The sequence below is a fragment of the Ranitomeya variabilis genome, chromosome 6 (genome assembly GCF_051348905.1).
Source record: "Ranitomeya variabilis isolate aRanVar5 chromosome 6, aRanVar5.hap1, whole genome shotgun sequence".
NCBI lineage: Eukaryota > Metazoa > Chordata > Amphibia > Anura > Dendrobatidae > Ranitomeya > Ranitomeya variabilis.
The window spans coordinates 46,901,539-46,919,640 of NC_135237.1; the positions used below are offsets into that span (position 1 = coordinate 46,901,539).

The following is an 18,102-nucleotide window of genomic DNA, read 5'->3' on the forward strand; positions in this document are numbered from 1 at the left end:
AAGTTGAAACGGGAGAAAAACAACGACCAACGAGCCTGTCTAGGATTCAGGTGCTTGGCAGACTCGAGGTAAATCAGATTTTTGTGATCAGTCAGGACCACCACACGATGTTTAGCTCCTTCGAGCCAATGTCACCACTCCTCAAATGCCCACTTCATAGCCAACAACTCCCGATTACCAACATCATAATTTCGCTCGGCAGGCGAAAACTTTCTTGAAAAGAAAGCACACGGCTACATCACAGAGCCCTCAGAGCTTCTCTGCGACAAAACAGCCCCTGCTCCAATCTCGGAAGCATCAACCTTGACCTGGAAGGGGAGAGAGACATCTGGCTGACATAAGACTGGAGCTGAAGAAAACCGGTGCTTAAGCTCCCGAAAGGCCTCCACGGCCGCAGGAGACCAATTAGTCACATCAGAGCCCTTCTTGGTCAAATCCGTCAAAGGTTTAACCACACTAGAAAAATTAGCGATGAAACGACGGTAAAAATTAGCAAAACCCAAGAACTTCTGAAGACTCTTAACAGACGTGGGCTGAGTCCAGTCATGAATAGCCTGGACCTTGACTGGGTCCATCTCCACAGTAGAAGGAGAAAAAATAAAACCCAAAAAGGAGACCTTCTGTACTCCGAAGAGGCATTTTGAGCCCTTCACAAATAAAGCATTAGCACGCAGGACCTGAAACACCATCCTGACCTGCTTCACATGGGACTCCCAATCATCAGAAAAAAAAAAAATGTCATCCAGATAAACAATCATAAATTTATCCAGATATTCTCGGAAAATGTCATGCATGAAGGACTGAAACACAGAAGGAGCATTAGAGAGTCCAAAAGGCATCACCAAGTACTCAAAATGGCCTTCGGGCGTATTAAATGCTGTTTTCCATTCATCTCCCTGCTTAATGCGCACAAGATTATACGCACCACGGAGATCTATCTTGGTGAACCAACTGGCACCCTTAATCCGAGCAAACAAATCAGACAATAGTGGCAAAGGATACTGAAATTTGACTGTGATTTTATTCAGAAGGCGATAATCTATACACGGTCTCAAAGAACCGTCCTTCTTGGCCACAAAAAAGAATCCTGCACCAAGAGGGGAAGAGGATGGGCGAATATGTCCCTTCTCCAAAGACTCCTTTATATAACTCCGCATCGCGGCATGCTCTGGTATAGACAAATTAAAAAGTCGTCCCTTAGGGAATTTACTACCAGGAATTAAATTTATAGCACAGTCACAATCCCTATGAGGGGGCAGGGCACTGGATCTGGGCTCATCTAATACATCCTGGTAGTCAGACAAAAACTCAGGGACCACAGAAGGAGTGGAAGAAGCAATAGACACCAATGGAGTATCGCCATGAATCCCCTGACAACCCCAACTAGACACAGACATAGCTTTCCAATCTAAAACTGGATTATGAGCCTGCAGCCATGGCAGACCCAAAACGGCAACATCATGTAAATTATGCAGAACAAGAAAGCGAATCACCTCCTGATGAACGGGAGTCATGCACATGGTCATTTGCGTCCAATACTGAGGTTTATTCTCAGCCAATGGCGTAGCATCAATTCCCCTCAGAGGAATAGGAAATTCCAAAGGCTCCAGGACAAAACTACAGCGCCTGGCAAATGACAAATCCATCAGATTCAGGGCAGCACCCGAATCCACAAAGGCCATAACCGAGTAGGACGACAAAGAACAAATTAAAGTAACAGACAAAATAAATTTAGGCTGTACAGTACCAATGGTGACAGGTTTAGCAACCTCTTTTAAGCGTTTAGAGCATGCTGAGATAACATGAGCAGAATCACCACAGTAAAAGCACAACCCATTTTGACGTCTATGACTTTGTCGCTCAATTCTGGTCAGAGTTCGATCACATTGCATAGACTCAGGTCCCTGTTCAGAAAATACCGCCAAAGGATGAGCAGATTTGCGCTCCCGCAAACGCCGATCAACCTGAATGGCTAAAGCCATAGAATCACTCAGACTTGTAGGGGTGGGGAACCCCACCATAACATCCTTAATGGCTTCAGAAAGACCTTCTCTGAAATTTGCAGCCAGGGCACACTCATTCCATTGAGTAAGCACTGACCATTTCCGAAATTTTTGACAATACACCTCTGCTTCATCCTGACCTTGAGAGATAGCCAGCAACGCTTTTTCTGCCTGATTCTCAAGATTAGGCTCCTCATAAAGCAATCCAAGAGCCAGAAAAAACGCATCCACATTAAGCAATGCAGGATCTCCTGGAGCCAGAGAGAAAGCCCAATCCTGCGGGTCGCCACGCAACAAGGAGATAACAAATTTTACTTGCTGAGCGGAATCACCAGAGGAACGAGGTCTCAGAGATAGAAATAACTTACAATTATTCTTAAAATTCTGAAACCTAGATCTATCTCCAGAAAACAACTCAGGAATGGGTATCTTTGGTTCTGACATAGGGCTATGAATAACAAAATCCTGAATACTTTGCACCCGTGCAGCAAGATGATCCACACTAGAAGTCAGAGTCTGAACATCCATATCTGCAGCAGAGCTCAAAACCACTCAGAGTTCAAGGGGATGAAAGAAGCTAGACAGACTGCAGCACACACAAAAAAAAAAAAAAAAATGTACTCAGGTCTTCTTTTAATCCCACTTCTGCGATGCATAAAACACTTTTTGGCCTGCTATACTGTTATGATCCTTAGTGGTTGAGGATCACAAATTACTCCAGCAAGGTGACTAAACATAGGACAAGCTCTAGGGAGGTGGAAAACTGGACTGACCGCAAAACTGAACCTATCCAACCACACTAGAGGCAGCCGGTGAACGTGTCTAAAATCCTAGACGTCTCGAGCCAGCCTGAGGAACTAACTACCCCTAGAGAGAAAGAAAGACCTCTCTTGCCTCCAGAGAAATAATCCCCAAAAGATATAGAAGCCCCCAACAGATAATAATGGTGAGGTAAGAGGAAGGCACATACACAGGGGTGAAAGCAGATTCAGCAAAAGAGGCCCACTAATTCTAGATAGCAGAAAATAGAAAAGGGGTCTATGCGGTCAGTAAAAAACCCTTACAAAATATCCACACTGAGATTTCAAGAACCCCCACACCAACTAACGGTGTGAGGGGAGAAACTCAGTCCCCTAGAGCAACCAGCAAGTAAGAAATCACATTTTAACAAGCTGGACAAAAAACATGATGAACGCTGATAATCAGAAACTGAACAAACAAAAACCTAGCTTGTCTTGAAGAGACTGGGAGCAAGGTAGTCACCAGGAATCTGAAGAGCACTGAATACATTGATAGCAGGCAAGGAACTGAGTATCCAGGTGAGCTAAATAGGAAGCCAACCAAGGATAACGAACCAGGTGATGAAGCCAACCTGCAGAAAGACAACACTACACAGTACCGCTTGTGACCACTAGAGGGAGCCCAAAAATAGATTTCACAACACAATACCATCCTTGTTACTAAAATTACAACTCATGCAGCAAATTTGGGAATCAACCGATGGTCATGGATCCAGCTTCTATAACCCCAGTGCCAAGTCCAGCCGTACATTTCATGAAACACAAGAATGCAGGATCTCAAACATCCTAAAGAGGAGACTTCCATTTTTGCAGGTTGCCCTGACCCCTACACCATCCCTTCCTCCCCATGTCTGAGGTATCCTACCGTGATGCCTGTGGACAGGGGTTGACCTTGTGAAACTAACCTGATTACACAAAATATTACTTCATGCTGAAATTATTTATTTTTTGTCTTGAACCAAAACCTTTTTACTTTATGCCGTTTCGAAAAAGACTATAACATAATAATTGACTTACACAGTAACTCCTCAGCCTGATAAAGTCTACTCTCATAGAGATGAACCTTTCCGAATTGCGGCTCAGGTTTTTGATTTGTTCTACAAGATCAGCGCAAAATTTGTAGCCCCCTTTGAGCACACACAGGACGGTGATCTGATTGTCTCCGATGTCTTTCATGATATCATTGGCCAATCTTTCGATCCTGTAAAACAAAACAAGTAAAATGTGTCAGAGTCCAATGTGCCGTCATAGTAGAGCGGAGGAGGAGGAAGAGAGTCATTATCTAATGCCGGCGGCATTAAGGATATTACGGAAAATATAATAGAGGTTACAGGACGTCAGGATATTGTCCTCATCAAAAGGTAAGAGATGAAAGCTGCTCATCAGCGAACATCAGAGCGTCCTCTCTCTTTCAAGATCCAGACTATTGTTAATAGAAACTACGGAGAAAAAAAAGGGCGAGTCCGATATATAAAGATCCAACGGATAATGCAGTGTGGGAAAATTATGCGATGTGGACAACGTTAAGACACAATGTGCGGCTGCCATGGAATTTCAGTATACGACGCACAACGTATTCCCAAAGTTATTGCATAAGGAGAGGCATGGATGTATCTACAATAGGCATAAAGGTTGAAATCGCACCCAGGCCTTGAGCCTAAGTGGTCCAAAAAGTCCTGTATGAAAACACCAATACTGTTAAAGACTTGCTGTAATCGGGGCCCATGATCTTCAAGTTACGCCACAGTCCCTTTGGCCTATTGAAAAAGACTATGGCTATTAAAGCTTTAAAATATTTAGGGGCCTTGTTGGAGCTTTCGCATCGGGGCCCATGAGTTTCAAGTTACGCCACTGAATGTGACCATCACTCTTGGTGGCTGATTTGGGTGTCATTCTCAATAGGACAGATGTTGCTTCGTTGGGCAATAAGAAGAGTCCTCCTTCTTCCACCAGGACTCAGTTGTGGTCAAAATAACCAATGACAATGGTGGGTCTTTTGTTGGTGCTGCAATATGAAGAAGCAGATGAGTCTTTGAGCCACTTTTTTTCAACGTTTTTCTTAAGTTAGGTACTTTTAACTTGCATTAATTTGGAGATTTGAGTGCATTCTTCTTCGGGATATGCACCATATTGTATTGTAAAAATAGCGGCCTGGTCATGTAATACAAGGACGCACCGGGTTCTCCAAAGTGAGAGACGCTTGTTATAGAAAAGAAAAAAAACTATTTATTTATATAATTGCCTTGTAATGTTTTCATTTCCTGTTATGTCCAGATGTCACCGTATCCCAGAATTCCAAGCGTAGGAAGTTCGCCAACCGCCATATTGGGACACCCAAGTGATGGGTATCCCAATATGGAAACTACTGATGGTACAAACCTATTGCGCGGTACCACCAGCGGAACATCGTCGCGAACAAGCCGCCGCCAGGATCAGGCGAATAATTCACTGACTGCCGCCATCTTTGTACAGGAGGAGCGCATGCACAGTTTTAATGTGACCGCCGCTATCTGTCTGCACAAAGATGGCGGCCGTCTGATTTACTGCGACTGCGCGAATTACGCGCAGGTGCAGTGAATCATTCGGTTGATCCCGGTGGCAGATGCGCGACGTGTTTGCAGGCAGAGGATGCCGGTCACTTTAAAGGGGTTTTCCCACTAACGAAAGTCCATTTTAAAAATGTACTGTGTCTGAGCATACAACATCTCCTGGGCAGGGGAGGAAGCAAAAGATAATACTGACATTAAAGCAGGGGAACAGAGTGGATTCATTTTGTGAGGTAAAATATTTCACTGACTGTTTTAAAAAAAATATTTTACCTCACAAAATGTATCCTCTGCGATCTCCTGCTGTAATATCAGTATTGTCTTTTGCTTCCTCCCCTGCCCAGGAGCTGTGGTATGTTCAGTACATGGTCAGACACAGACAATTTTTAAAATGTACTTTTGTTCGTGGGAAAACCCCTTTAAAAAGCAAATATCAACGCTAACATGGCTCCTCCTGAAAAGTACGCCAATGACAATGAAAGGAAAGCAGCAAAGGCACAACGTCGGCAAATGAGACTCTTGAAGAGCAACAGCATCGCTGGGGCAAAACAATGCATATAAGTGTAGGCGTCAAGCACATGAGTCCTCTGATGCTAAAGTCATTAGATTATCACAGGATGCATTAGGCAACAACAGCACCGCATGCCTGCCCCCATCGTGACATTACCGCCCTCCCGATAGCATTGGGCCGCCATCTAGTATACTATAACTGACTTAAGGAAGTTCTCCAAACCTTAGAGGAAAAGCCATCAATGTTCGATTGGTTGGGTTGGACATCTAGGAACCCAACTATCCAGCACAATGAAGGGGCCTTCATTGTTAACACATGCACATAAAGGTCTTCTTGTAGCTCATCCCTTTTACTTCAATGGAAGTGAATCAGATAAAATCTCAATACCAGGCAAAGAAGCCCGTATGGAAAAACTGCTATGCCTGGGTATCGAATAAAGTGGACACATCCAGGAGCATCATCATGGCCTCTACATTGTGCAGATTAGGAGGAATCCAAAGCCCTGGAGTAAAAGCCAAAAATGTTTTGGAAAACTCCTTTTCCCTGGCTGCAGTTTGTTTAAAACACACAAACTGTGCTTACTCACCTTCCCCAGGTCAAGCGCTGAGTGTCAGACACTGCCCCAGTGGCCGTTGTTGTCAACTTGGGCAGAGCAGCCGAGCTCAGTTATTGGCTCCAGCACTGAGGAATCTGCAGACAATACCAGACAAGGAGAGCAGCTGTCGAGACTCAGCACTGGACCCGGGGATGTTGTGTAAAGCACAGTTTGTTTTAAAAAAAAAAAAAAAATTTCCACAAGATAAATTATTGAGGTGTGAAGTTACACACTTAGAACCTGAGGCTGCCCTACACTGATGGATCCTGATGAGGATATTTCCTGTTTTGATTTTTGTTAGGTGTAGACTTGTTTTGATGACCTTGTGTGAACCCAAATAACTACAAACATAGATATTTTTTGATATTTTTTTAATACACGCACATGGCTGACAATACATGTCATGTACATGTGTGATTCTTCCATGCGATCTCCATGGGTATGGCCTCAGTGGTATATACTTTGTGACTAATATTTATGGTGCACTTCATTCTTATGAATTAATGAGCAATTCTAATGGATAATTAATTAATATGAATCACATCACTTGCAGGGGCTTCAAAGATTGGGATGGAAACGTCAGATTTAATGTTATTTTTAAACACAAAGAGAAATCTGCTCCAATGTATCTATTGTCACTGGGAATGGAAAAACTATACATAAAAAACTATTACATGGAACAATAAAGGAGAGGAGGTGATTGTCAGACATTTTATCTGGATGGTTGAGGGATAATACCAAGCTGTTTTTTTTGTTGGTTACTTGTTTGCCAGTATGACACCCAGTGCTGGGAATACCTGTCAACTATGACTCCGTGTGGTATGAAGACACATTCCAGATCCTCGAGGTAATGGTTGGGGAGGCTGAACACATCTAAGTTATATCCCGTCCAGTTGTCAGAAATCTACAAAGTCAAATTATTAGTCATTCTTCGTACATTTTGTAATGGAACATTGACACGAAAGCTGCACATTTCATGACTGTCTTATACCAAGTCTATGTTTAGCTGTAAAATTAATGAATAATCATCGATTAAAAAAACATATTTAAGTCACTAACTATAGGGGATACCAAGTGGTGTACTGCCAATGGCGATAAGCCACGCGGCTGCTATGGGACCCGTGAGCCGAGGAGGCTCATTATACTGTATGGAGGACAACGTGGAGTGCATTATACTGTATGGAGCAGGGCCGGACTGGCCATCGGGCCGTTCTGGCAAATGCCAGAAGGGCCGGTGCCAGTAGTGGGCTGCTGCGCATCTCCCCCCCCCACCAGTGCCGCCGCCGCATTCAACTACACCGGCGTCTATGACGCCGGTACAGTTGAATGCAATGATGGAGGAAAGAGCGTCTGCTGATGCTCCCTATCCCATCATTCCCCGCTCTGCCTCTGACACTGCGGGTGCGCATCATCGCGCACTCACTGTGTGCCAGGCAGTGCAGCGGCAGCTGCTGAGACTGGAGCAGGGAGCAACGCGGGCACAAGGAGAGGTGAGGAGTGTGTTTTTTTTTTACTAGACTGTGGGGCCATTCTCGGGGGGGAGGAGAGATGCAGGCTGTGCTGTATACTACTATATGGGCTGGGCTGTGCTATATACTACTGTGTGGGCTGTGCTATATACTACTGTGTGGGCTGTGCTATATACTACTGTGTGGGCTGTGCTGTATACTACTGTGTGGGCTGTGCTGTATACTACTGTGTGGGCTGTGCTGTACACTACTACGTGAGCTGTGCTGTACACTACTACGTGGGCTGTGTTGTATACTACTGTGTGGGCTGTGCTGTATACTACTGCGTGGGCTGTGTTATCTGCTATGCGGGTTGTGCTATATGCTATGCGGGTTGTGCTATATACTATGCGGGTTGTGCTATATGTTCTGCGGGTTGTTCTATATGCTATGCGGGTTGTGCTATATACTATGCGGGCTTTGCTATATACTATGGGGGGGTATATTATATTCTATGGGGGAGGCCGTGTTATATACTATTGTGGGGGTATATTATATTCTATGGGGGAGGCTGTGTTATATACTATGGGGGGTATATTACAGTGCATTCTATGGGGGAGGCTGTGTTATATACTATCAGGGGCTGCATTATATTCTATGGGGGCTACATTATATATTATGGGGAGGTGGGCTGTATTCTATGGGGGGCTGTATTAGATTTTATGAGGGATGATTGCATCATACTCTTTGATGGGGCTGCATTATATTCTGTGGGGAGGTGGGCTGTATTATATTCTATTCGGGGCTACATTATATTCTATGGGGGGATGTATTATATTTATATTCTTTGCGGGGTGATTGCATCATACTCTATGAGGGGGCTGCATTAAACTATGAGGGGGGCTGCATTATATTCTATGGGGTGGCTGCATTATACTCTGGGGTGGCTGCATTATATTCTGTAGGGTGGTGGCTGCATTATACTATATGTGGGCTGCATTATACTGTATTGAGGACTATGGGGAATACGTTATACTATATGAAGAACTATGGGGTGCATTATAGTATGGGAAGTGAATTGTACTACATGGATGACTATGGCGGTGCATTATACTATATGGAGCACTATGAGGAGTGTATTATGCTATATGGAGGACTGAGCAGTGTATTTTAATATATGGAGGACTATAGGGAGTGTATTATACTATATGGAGGACTGTGGTGCACATTATAATATATGGAGGACTATGGGGTGTATTTTACTAAACAAGTAAAATGCTGCATATTCCGATTGATTTTTGTTCCAGCAAAAACATTGTTCTCAGCAGCACATCGCCGGTGTAAGCTGTAGATGTGCTGCTGCTAACATGATACTGTATGGTGATCTGTTAGTGCTCTATTAGTGATCGCTCTGTCCATCATTATTCCTCAGCTGGTGGAAAGAGGCCGGGAAACATGCGTTGAACAACTTCAGTATTGTCGATCAAACTCATTTAGCGGCCCGAGATCAGCGCATATAAATACAATCGAAATGCTTTTGTGTGATGTGCAATATGTTAGCATTTGAGGCCCCATTTTAAACTTTGCCTAGGGCCCCACTTTGCCTAAAACCGGCCCTGCCTACAAGTGTACAAAGATATTATACAGTCACCATGTGACAAGTGGGCTTGTGTAACTTCAAATGCTAGGGCTGAATTTTAGTCCCAGTCCGGCCCTGGTATGGAGGACTACGTGGAGTGCATTATACTGTATGGAGACCTATGGGGAGTGCATTATACTGTTTGGAGGACTATGGGGAGTGCAGTATACAGTATGGAGGACTATGGGGAGTGCATTATACAGTATGGAAGACTATGGGGAGTGCAATATACTGTATGGAGGACTATGGGGAATACAGTATACTGTATGGAGGACTATGAGGAGTGCAGTATACTGTATGGAGACCTATGGAGAGTGCAGTATACTGTATGGAGACCTATGGAGAGTGCAGTATACTGTATGGAGACCTATGGAGAGTGCAGTATATTGTATGGAGACCTATGGAGAGTGCAGTATATTGTATGGAGAACTATGGAGAGTGCAGTATACTGTATGGATAACTATAGGGAGTGCAGTATACTGTACAGAGAACTATGGAGAGTGCAGTATACTGTATGGAGAACTATGGGAGTGCAGTATATTGTATGGGGGACTATGGGGAATGCAGTATACTGTATGGAGGACTAATGGGGAGTGCAGTATACTGTACGGAGAACTATAGAGAGTGCAGTATACTGAACGGAGAACTATGGCGAGTGCAGTATACTGTAATGAAGGACTAAGGGGAGTGCATTATATTGTATGAAGAACTATGAAGAGTGCAGTATACTGTATGGAGGACTAAGGGGAGTGCAGTATACTGTATGGAGGACTAAGGGGAGTGCAGTATGCTGTATGGAAACCAGGCTCGGACTGGCCCATAGGGGAACAGGGGAATCCCCTGGTGGGCCCCTGTGTAAATCCGTGCAGTAAGAACCTCAGTTTCCAAGTATATTCTACATGGCAGTAATGATGATTCAAATTTATATAGTCAATGCTTGCAAATATTTCAGCGCGCACATATTGCTGCTTCTTTCTTTTCTGTTTGTGTATATACATTATATGCAACAATATTTATCACCATATACAGTAGAATATACTTGTAAAATTGAGGTTCTTACTGCCCAAATTGGTCAATCCCTGTGTGCCCACCAGCCATGACAAGCTACCGTTTCCTTGATGGAATTCTAACCTTTTCTTTTTACATGCATTTTTGACTTTGTCTCTTGTTGGTGTGTTATGTTTTAAATAAAGCCACTTTGTTTTTGATTCTTCCTGGTATCTTACTGTGACAATACTTTTTGGATACAGGTCACTTGCGGATCCCATGTGTTTTTGATGCGATTCCACCATGGGAACACACTAAAGGCACATGTACATTTTTTTTTTTTACCTGCGGATTTTCTGCATCTAATACAAGTCTATGGGTAAAATCTGGACATAACACTCGGTGTAACCGCAAGAGAAATTGATACGTTGCTGATGAGAAACCCGCACCGTAGGTCAGTTTACGCTGAGCAAAATAAAAGCACAGTGGGCAGGAGATCGGAGGGTTAGATTGTTACGATTGGGACTTTCTCTGGTTGCATCAGTTACTCTTGGGTGCCGGCTGTGTAACACAGCCAGCGTCAGTGCTGCGTGGATCAGGCTCAGCTCCTGAGCTCGCTCCACATAGCGATGGTGTGTCGTGGTCGTTGCCGAGTGTATTTTGGGGTCCACTTAATTTTTGGTTTGTGTCTATTATAATAATTATTTATAACTAGCTGTACTACCCGGCTTCGCCCGGGTTAATGACTGCTGTTAGCAAAATAGAATGTGTTAACAAAAATTTATTCTGCACACAAAAACCACAAAACAAATAGATAGAAATGTAATTATTAAAAGGCAAAAACTAAGCAAATAGAAGCATTTCACAACATATATTAGCTTTGTTATACTGAGAATGTCTTTGTTGCCTATATTAACCAATCAGAGCTCAGGTTAATTAACTGTAGCAAAATAGAAGCTGAGCTGTGATTGGTTGCTATTGGCAGCCTGATAAATCCCCAGCCAACAGGAAGCCCTCCCCCCTGGCAGTATATATTAGCTCACACATACACATAATAGACAGGTCATGTGACTGACAGCTGCCGTATTTCCTATATGGTACATTTGTTGCTCTTGTAGTTTGCTTATTAATCAGATTTTTATTTTTGAAGGATAATACCAGACTTGTGTGTGTTTTAGGGCGAGTTTCATGTGTCAAGTTGTGTGTGTTGAGTTGCGTGTGGCGACATGCATGTAGCGACTTTTGTGAGATGAGTTTTGTGTGGCGACATGCGTGTAGCAACATTTTGTGTGTTGAGTTGCATGTGACAGGTTAGTGTAGCAAGTTGTGTGCAGCAAGATTTGTGCATGGCGAGTTTTGCGCATGGCGAGTTTTATGTGTGGTGCATTTTGAGTATGTGCAAGTTTTGTGTGAGGCAACTTTTGCATGTGGTGCAACTTTTGTACATGTGGCAATTTTTCTGTGTGTGCAAGTTTTGCATGAGGTGAGTTTTCCATGAGGTGAGTTTTGCACGTGTGGCGAGTTTTGCGTGAGCCTAGTTTTGCATATGGCGAGTTTTGCATGTAGCGAGTTTTGAATGTAGCGAGTTTTGAGTGGTGACTTTTGTGTTTCGACTTTTATGTGGCGAGGTTGGTGTGTGTGTGTGGTGAAATGTGTGCTGAGGGTCGTATATGTGTTCAAGCACGTGGTAGTGTGTGGCGCATTTTGTGTTTGTGTTCATATCCCCGTGTGTGGTGAGTATCCCATGTCGGGGCCCCACCTTAGCAACTGTACGGTATATACTCTTTGTCGCCATCGCTCTCATTCTTTAAGTCCTCATTGTTCACATCTGGCAGCTGTCAATTTTCCTCCAACACTTTTCCCTTCACTTTTTCCCCATTATGTAGATAGGAGCAAAATTGTTTGGTGAATTGGAACGCGCGGGGTTAAAATTTCACCTCACAACATAGCCTATGACGCTCTCGGGGTCCAGACGTGTGACTGTGCAAAATTTTGTGGCTGTAGCTGCGACGGTACAGATGCCAATCCCGGACATACACACATACATACATACACACATTCAGCTTTATATATTAGATATACCTGTATGTAATCTCCTGTATATAGTATATACCTGTGTGTCATCTCCTCCTGTATATAGTATATACCTGTATGTCATCTCCTCCTGTATGTAGTATGTACCTGTATGTCATCTCCTCCTCTATATAGTATATACCTGTGTGTCATCTCTCCTGTATATAGTATATATCTGTGTGTCATCTCCTCCTGTATATAGTATATACCTGTGTGTCATCTCCCCTGTAAATAGTATATACCTGTGTGTCATCTCCTGTATATAGTATATAGCTGTATGCCATCTCCTCCTGTATTAGCCCTCGTTCACACGTTATTTGGTCAGTATTTTTACCTCAGTATTTGTAAGCTAAAATGGCAGCCTGATAAATCCCCAGCCAACAGTAAGCCCACCCCCTGGCAGTATATATTAGCTCACACATACACATAATAGACTGGTCATGTGACTGACAGCTGCCGGATTCCTATATGGTACATTTGTTGCTCTTGTAGTTTGTCTGCTTATTAATCAGATTTTTATTTTTGAAGGATACCAGACTTGTGTGTGTTTTAGGGCGAGTTTCGTGTGTCAAGTTGTGTGTGTTGAGTTGCGTGTGGCGACATGCATGTAGGGACTTTTGTGAGATGAGTTTTGTGTGGCGACATGCGTGTAGCAACTTTTTGTGTGTCGAGTTGCATGTGACAGGTTAGTGTAGCAAGTTGTGTGCAGCAAGTTTTGCGCATGGCGAGTTTTGCGCGTGGCGAGTTTTATGTGTGGTGCCTTTTGAGTATGTGCAAGTTTTGTGTGAGGCAACTTTTGCATGTGTTGCAACTTTTGTGCATGTGGCAATTTTTCTGCGTGTGGCAATTTTTCTGCGTGTGCAAGTTTTGCGTGTGGCGAGTTTTGCACGTGTGGCGAGTTTTGCATGTGGAGAGTTTTGCGCGTGGCGAGTTTTGAGCGGCGACTTTTGTGTTTCTACTTTTATGTGGCGAGGTTGGTGTATGTGTGGTGAAATGTGCACTGAGGGTGGTATATGTGTTCGAGCACGTGGTAGTGTGTGGCGCATTTTGTGTGTGTGTTCATATCCCCGTGGTGGTGTGATTATCCCATGTTGGGGCCCCACCTTAGCAACTGTACAGTATATACTCTTTGGTGCCATCGCTGTCATTCTTTAAGTCCCCCTTGTTCACATCTGGCAGCTGTTAATTTGCCTCCAACACTTTTCCTTTCATTTTTTCCCCATTATGTAGATAGGGGCAAAATTGTTTGGTGACTTGGAAAGCGCGGGGTTAAAATTTCACCTCACAATATAGCTTTGACGCTCTCAGGGTCCAGACGTGTGACTGTGCAAAATTTTGTGCCTGTAGCTGCGACGCCTCCAACACTTTTCCTTTCACTTTTTCCCCATTATGTAGATAGGGGCAAAATTGTTTGGTGAATTGGAAAGCGCGGGGTTAAAATTTCACCTCACAACATAGCCTATGACGCTCTCGGGGTCCAGACGTGTGACTGTGCAAAATTTTGTGGCTGTAGCTGCTACGGTTCAGATGCCAATCCCGGACATACATACATACATACATACATACACACACACACACATTCAGCTTTATATATTAGATAAAACAAAAAGCGCTGCATGCTGCAAAATGGAAACCGGACAGGCCCGATGATAGTCAACGGGGCCCTCATCCTTCAGTTTGTATCCGTTCTTCAATGGATCAGTTTTTTATATGAATCAGGAACTGAAAATGCAGGTGTGAATGGAGCCTTACACCAATCCTACAAAAGACTTGTGGGTTTACTTACCACCAGTCCGCGACCTGAGGTGTGAGAAAGCTGGGAGAAAGTGTCATCCATTTATGCCAGATCCGGACGTCTTGCGAGCTCTGCAGGAGGAGGGAACACAACGTGTATGATACTCGTTGTAACAGGTAATTTTTGGCAGGTTTATACAAAGGGCAAACAATATAACCTGTATATTCCAAGATCTCATGTTTGCTTTCCTGTAAAACTGTTGGGACAAGCAAATTCCCCACACTTTGGCTTTACATAGAAGTCTATTGTTCCGGTCCTGCTCCATGCAGAAGAGGATATAATGTATACTATTTGCACCTCTAGGACGAGTGTTATGAGAGTGTCATGAGAGTACAAAGTGATTTTTCTCATCTAGCATCAATACGACTTCTGTATGCAATGCGTTTTTAACATTAGCTTTTACATACTTTAATTCTTTTCATCATTTAAAGCTAGTTTACAAAACTAATAAAACAACCTTATGTATAGATAGAATAAATAAGATAGAAGTCCTGTAGATATATAATGTCACAAGCCCCCTACATATAATAAACTAGCACCCTGTAGTGCCGTTCCTGTGGCACTAAAAGGTGTTTAGCCTTATTTAACCTATTAAGTAAAACAATTAAAAAAAAATTGCTTAGGATCCTTTTTTTTTTTTTTTTTTTTTTAATAACCAGCTAAGGGAAAGCAGAAAGCTGTTAGCTGGTGTTATTATTCTAGGAAGGGGCCAACATCCATGGAGCTTCCCAGTTCACTGCTGTCTGTGTAGACTTTACTGGTTATTAAAAAGGGAGACCCCCCCAAAAAATCACCTTGGGTTCTCTAGTTTTAATAACCAGCAAAAGTTAAACAGACAGCTGCGGACTGATATTAATAGGCTGTGAAGGGGCCATGGATATTGGCCCCTTCCCAGAATAATAACACCAGCCCTAGGCAGCCCCAGAAATGGCGCATTGCCTCGGCTCTTCCCAATTGCCCTGGTGCAGTGGCATTTGGGATAATGGTTTTGGGGTTGATGTCTATTGAGTAATATCCGCTGATATCAAGCCCAGGGGTTAGTAATGGAAAGGCATCTTATAAGACACCCTATAGTTGAAATAAACACACAGAAATAGTTCTTTAATTGTAAAAATCTCTTCCCGACAATTACCCTTTTTTACCCATTTATTTAGCAAAAAAATAAAAAATCCATAGGGTCTGCCATATATCCATAATATGGACGTCCCATGATGATCTTCATCTCTGCTACATTTGGTTGCTGTGGTGACATCAGTAATGTGACTTTTCACCACTGCCGCCAGAACACACTGTACCATGAGAACCATCGGTGGGGACGTCACTAAGGTTACCGCAGGTCACAGCCGGCTGTGCTCATGTTACCCTCTGTGTAAGCTGCCAGCTATGAACTGCGTAATCTTAGTGACATTACCGGTTGTCACTGCAGCCAGGTTCTCACGCTACTCTCAGTTGTTCTGGTGGCCATGGTGAGCGGTCACATTAGGCCGGTTTCACACGTCCTGATATTTACAGTGCAGGTAAACACGGTACCGGAGATATCCGTGTCAGTGTAACACATCCATGTGACACACGTGCGGCAGCCGTGTGCCGAATCAGTACCACACTGAAGGCCGCTGGGAAGCAGTGCTACAGTAAGCGCTGTTCCCCTGCAAGTGGTGCTGAAGCTGGCTGTCATCCATTCTCCCCTGCTCGGCCGACGGGCAGCGCGAGTCGGGGAGAATCAATGAAAGAAAAACCGACGTAGGGTCCCCCCTATGTTAAAACCAACCCGGCAAAACTCACAGGTGCGGCCTGCTATTCTCAGGCTGGTAAGGGGCCAAGGATATGGGCCCCCAGCCTAAAAACAGCAGCCCACAGCTACCCAGAAAAGGCACATCTATTAGAGGCGCCAATTCTGGAGCTTAGCCTGGTCCTTCCCACTGCCCTGTAGCAGTGGCATATGGGGTAATGAGGGGTTAATGTCACCTTCCTATTGTAAGGTGACATTAAACCGGCTTAGTAACGGAGAGGTGTCAATAAGACACCTCTCCATTACTAATCCGACAGTTGTTAAAGGGTTAATAAACACACGGTAAGAAAAAAGTCTTTTAATGAAATAAAACAATATACACAGTTTTTCCATCTTTATTATTCTGCCATTCCAAGCAAAGCCCTCGATCTAATGTAAAAAAATGTCAAAATAAAAAAAACAAACAATATACCCATACCTGTCCGCCGTACAGTCAAGTCCCACGCTGTAATCCATTTCTGGGGTACATACAGTTTACAACCGGGAACGCTGCTAATGCGACCACTCCCGGCTGTAAAGTACTGGGGAATGAATGAAATGCTGGGAGCGGAGCTTAGGTGACATCACCAAAGCTGCGCTCCCTGCCGGCATGAACTCAAATGAACTCTTCAGCATGGGAAAATGTCAGCTGATTTTCCCACGCTGAAGAGTTCATCTTAGCTCAGGCCGCCTGGGAGCGCAGCTTTGGTGACATCACCGTAGCTCCGCTCCCAGCATTTCATTCATTCCCCAGTACTTTACAGCCGGGAGTGGTCGCATTAGCAGCGTTCCCGGTTGTAAACTATATATACAACCATTGTGTATCGTTCGTTGACTCCACTTCGTCCCCTCTTCCTCTCACTGTCGGGGTACCTCAGGGCTCAGTCCTTGGCCCACTTCTCTTCTCTCTCTTCACGGCTACAATTGGACAGACCATCAGCAGATTTGGCTTTCAGTACCATCTTTATGCCGATGACACACAACTATATACGTCATCCCCTGACCTTAATCCCACTGTAATACAGAACACCAGTGACTGTGTCCGCAGTATGCAACATCATTTCTGCTCTCTATCTGAAACTCAACCTCTCCAAAACTGAACTTCTTCTGCTCCCACTGTTTACTAACCTCCCTAAATCTGACATTTCCCTTTCTGTGGGTGGCACCATAATAACACCCCGGCAGCAGGCACGCTGTCTGAGTGTTACGTTTGACACCAATCTCCCCTTCACTTCCCATATACAATCTGTTGCCCGCTCGTGCCGCTTACACGTAAAGAACATCTCTAGAATCCGCCCTTTTCTCACCATGGAAACAACAAAAACCCTCACTGTCGCCCTGATACACTCCTGCCTGGACTACTGTAACGCTCTATTAATTGGCCTCCCCCTTACTTGACTTTCCCCTCTTCAGTCTATCCTTAATGCAGCAGGCAGGGTCATCTACCTGGCTAATCGGTATTCAGATGCAGCTGCTCTTCGCCAGTTGTTACACTGGCTGCCCATTCATTATAGGATCCAATTCAAGGTACTTGTTCTCACCCACAAAGCTCTCCACAGTGCGGCACCCCCTTACATCTCCTCCCTTATCTCTGTCTATCGGCCTACCCGCCCGTTACGCTCTGCAAATGACTTTCGACTAACCTCTGCACTAATCCGTACCTCCCACTCCTGTCTTCAAGACTTCTCCCGCGCTGAACCAATCCTCTGGAATGCTCTACCCCAAGAAATTAGGACCATGCACAATTTGCATAGTTTTAGGCGCTCCCTCAAAACATATTTGTTCAGAGCGGCCTATAACGTTCACTAATCAAAGTCATTTTATGTGTAAGGGCACGTGTGTAGCCCATTCACTATCTCCATCTAACCCCCACCCCCTGAAGATGGCTGAACCATCATTGTAAATACATCATTGTAAATAAGCTCCTGTACTTTCTA

The 18,102-nt window shown here is 44.1% G+C and overlaps 1 protein-coding gene across 2 annotated transcripts in view; it reads right to left on the reverse strand.

The window, feature by feature from the left end:
* The window catches only part of PRTFDC1 (phosphoribosyl transferase domain containing 1), a 46,671-nt gene that overhangs the window by 23,056 nt on the left and 5,513 nt on the right, over positions 1-18,102 (reverse strand). For both annotated transcript variants that reach the window (XM_077268392.1, XM_077268393.1), the window contains exons 2-4: positions 14,389-14,468; positions 7,253-7,359; positions 3,821-4,004 (exon numbers count right to left, since the gene is read on the reverse strand). In XM_077268392.1, the coding sequence (XP_077124507.1) occupies positions 3,821-4,004; positions 7,253-7,359; positions 14,389-14,439 (342 nt within the window). In that variant the 5' untranslated portion in view covers positions 14,440-14,468. The remainder of the gene's footprint in view (positions 1-3,820; positions 4,005-7,252; positions 7,360-14,388; positions 14,469-18,102) is intronic.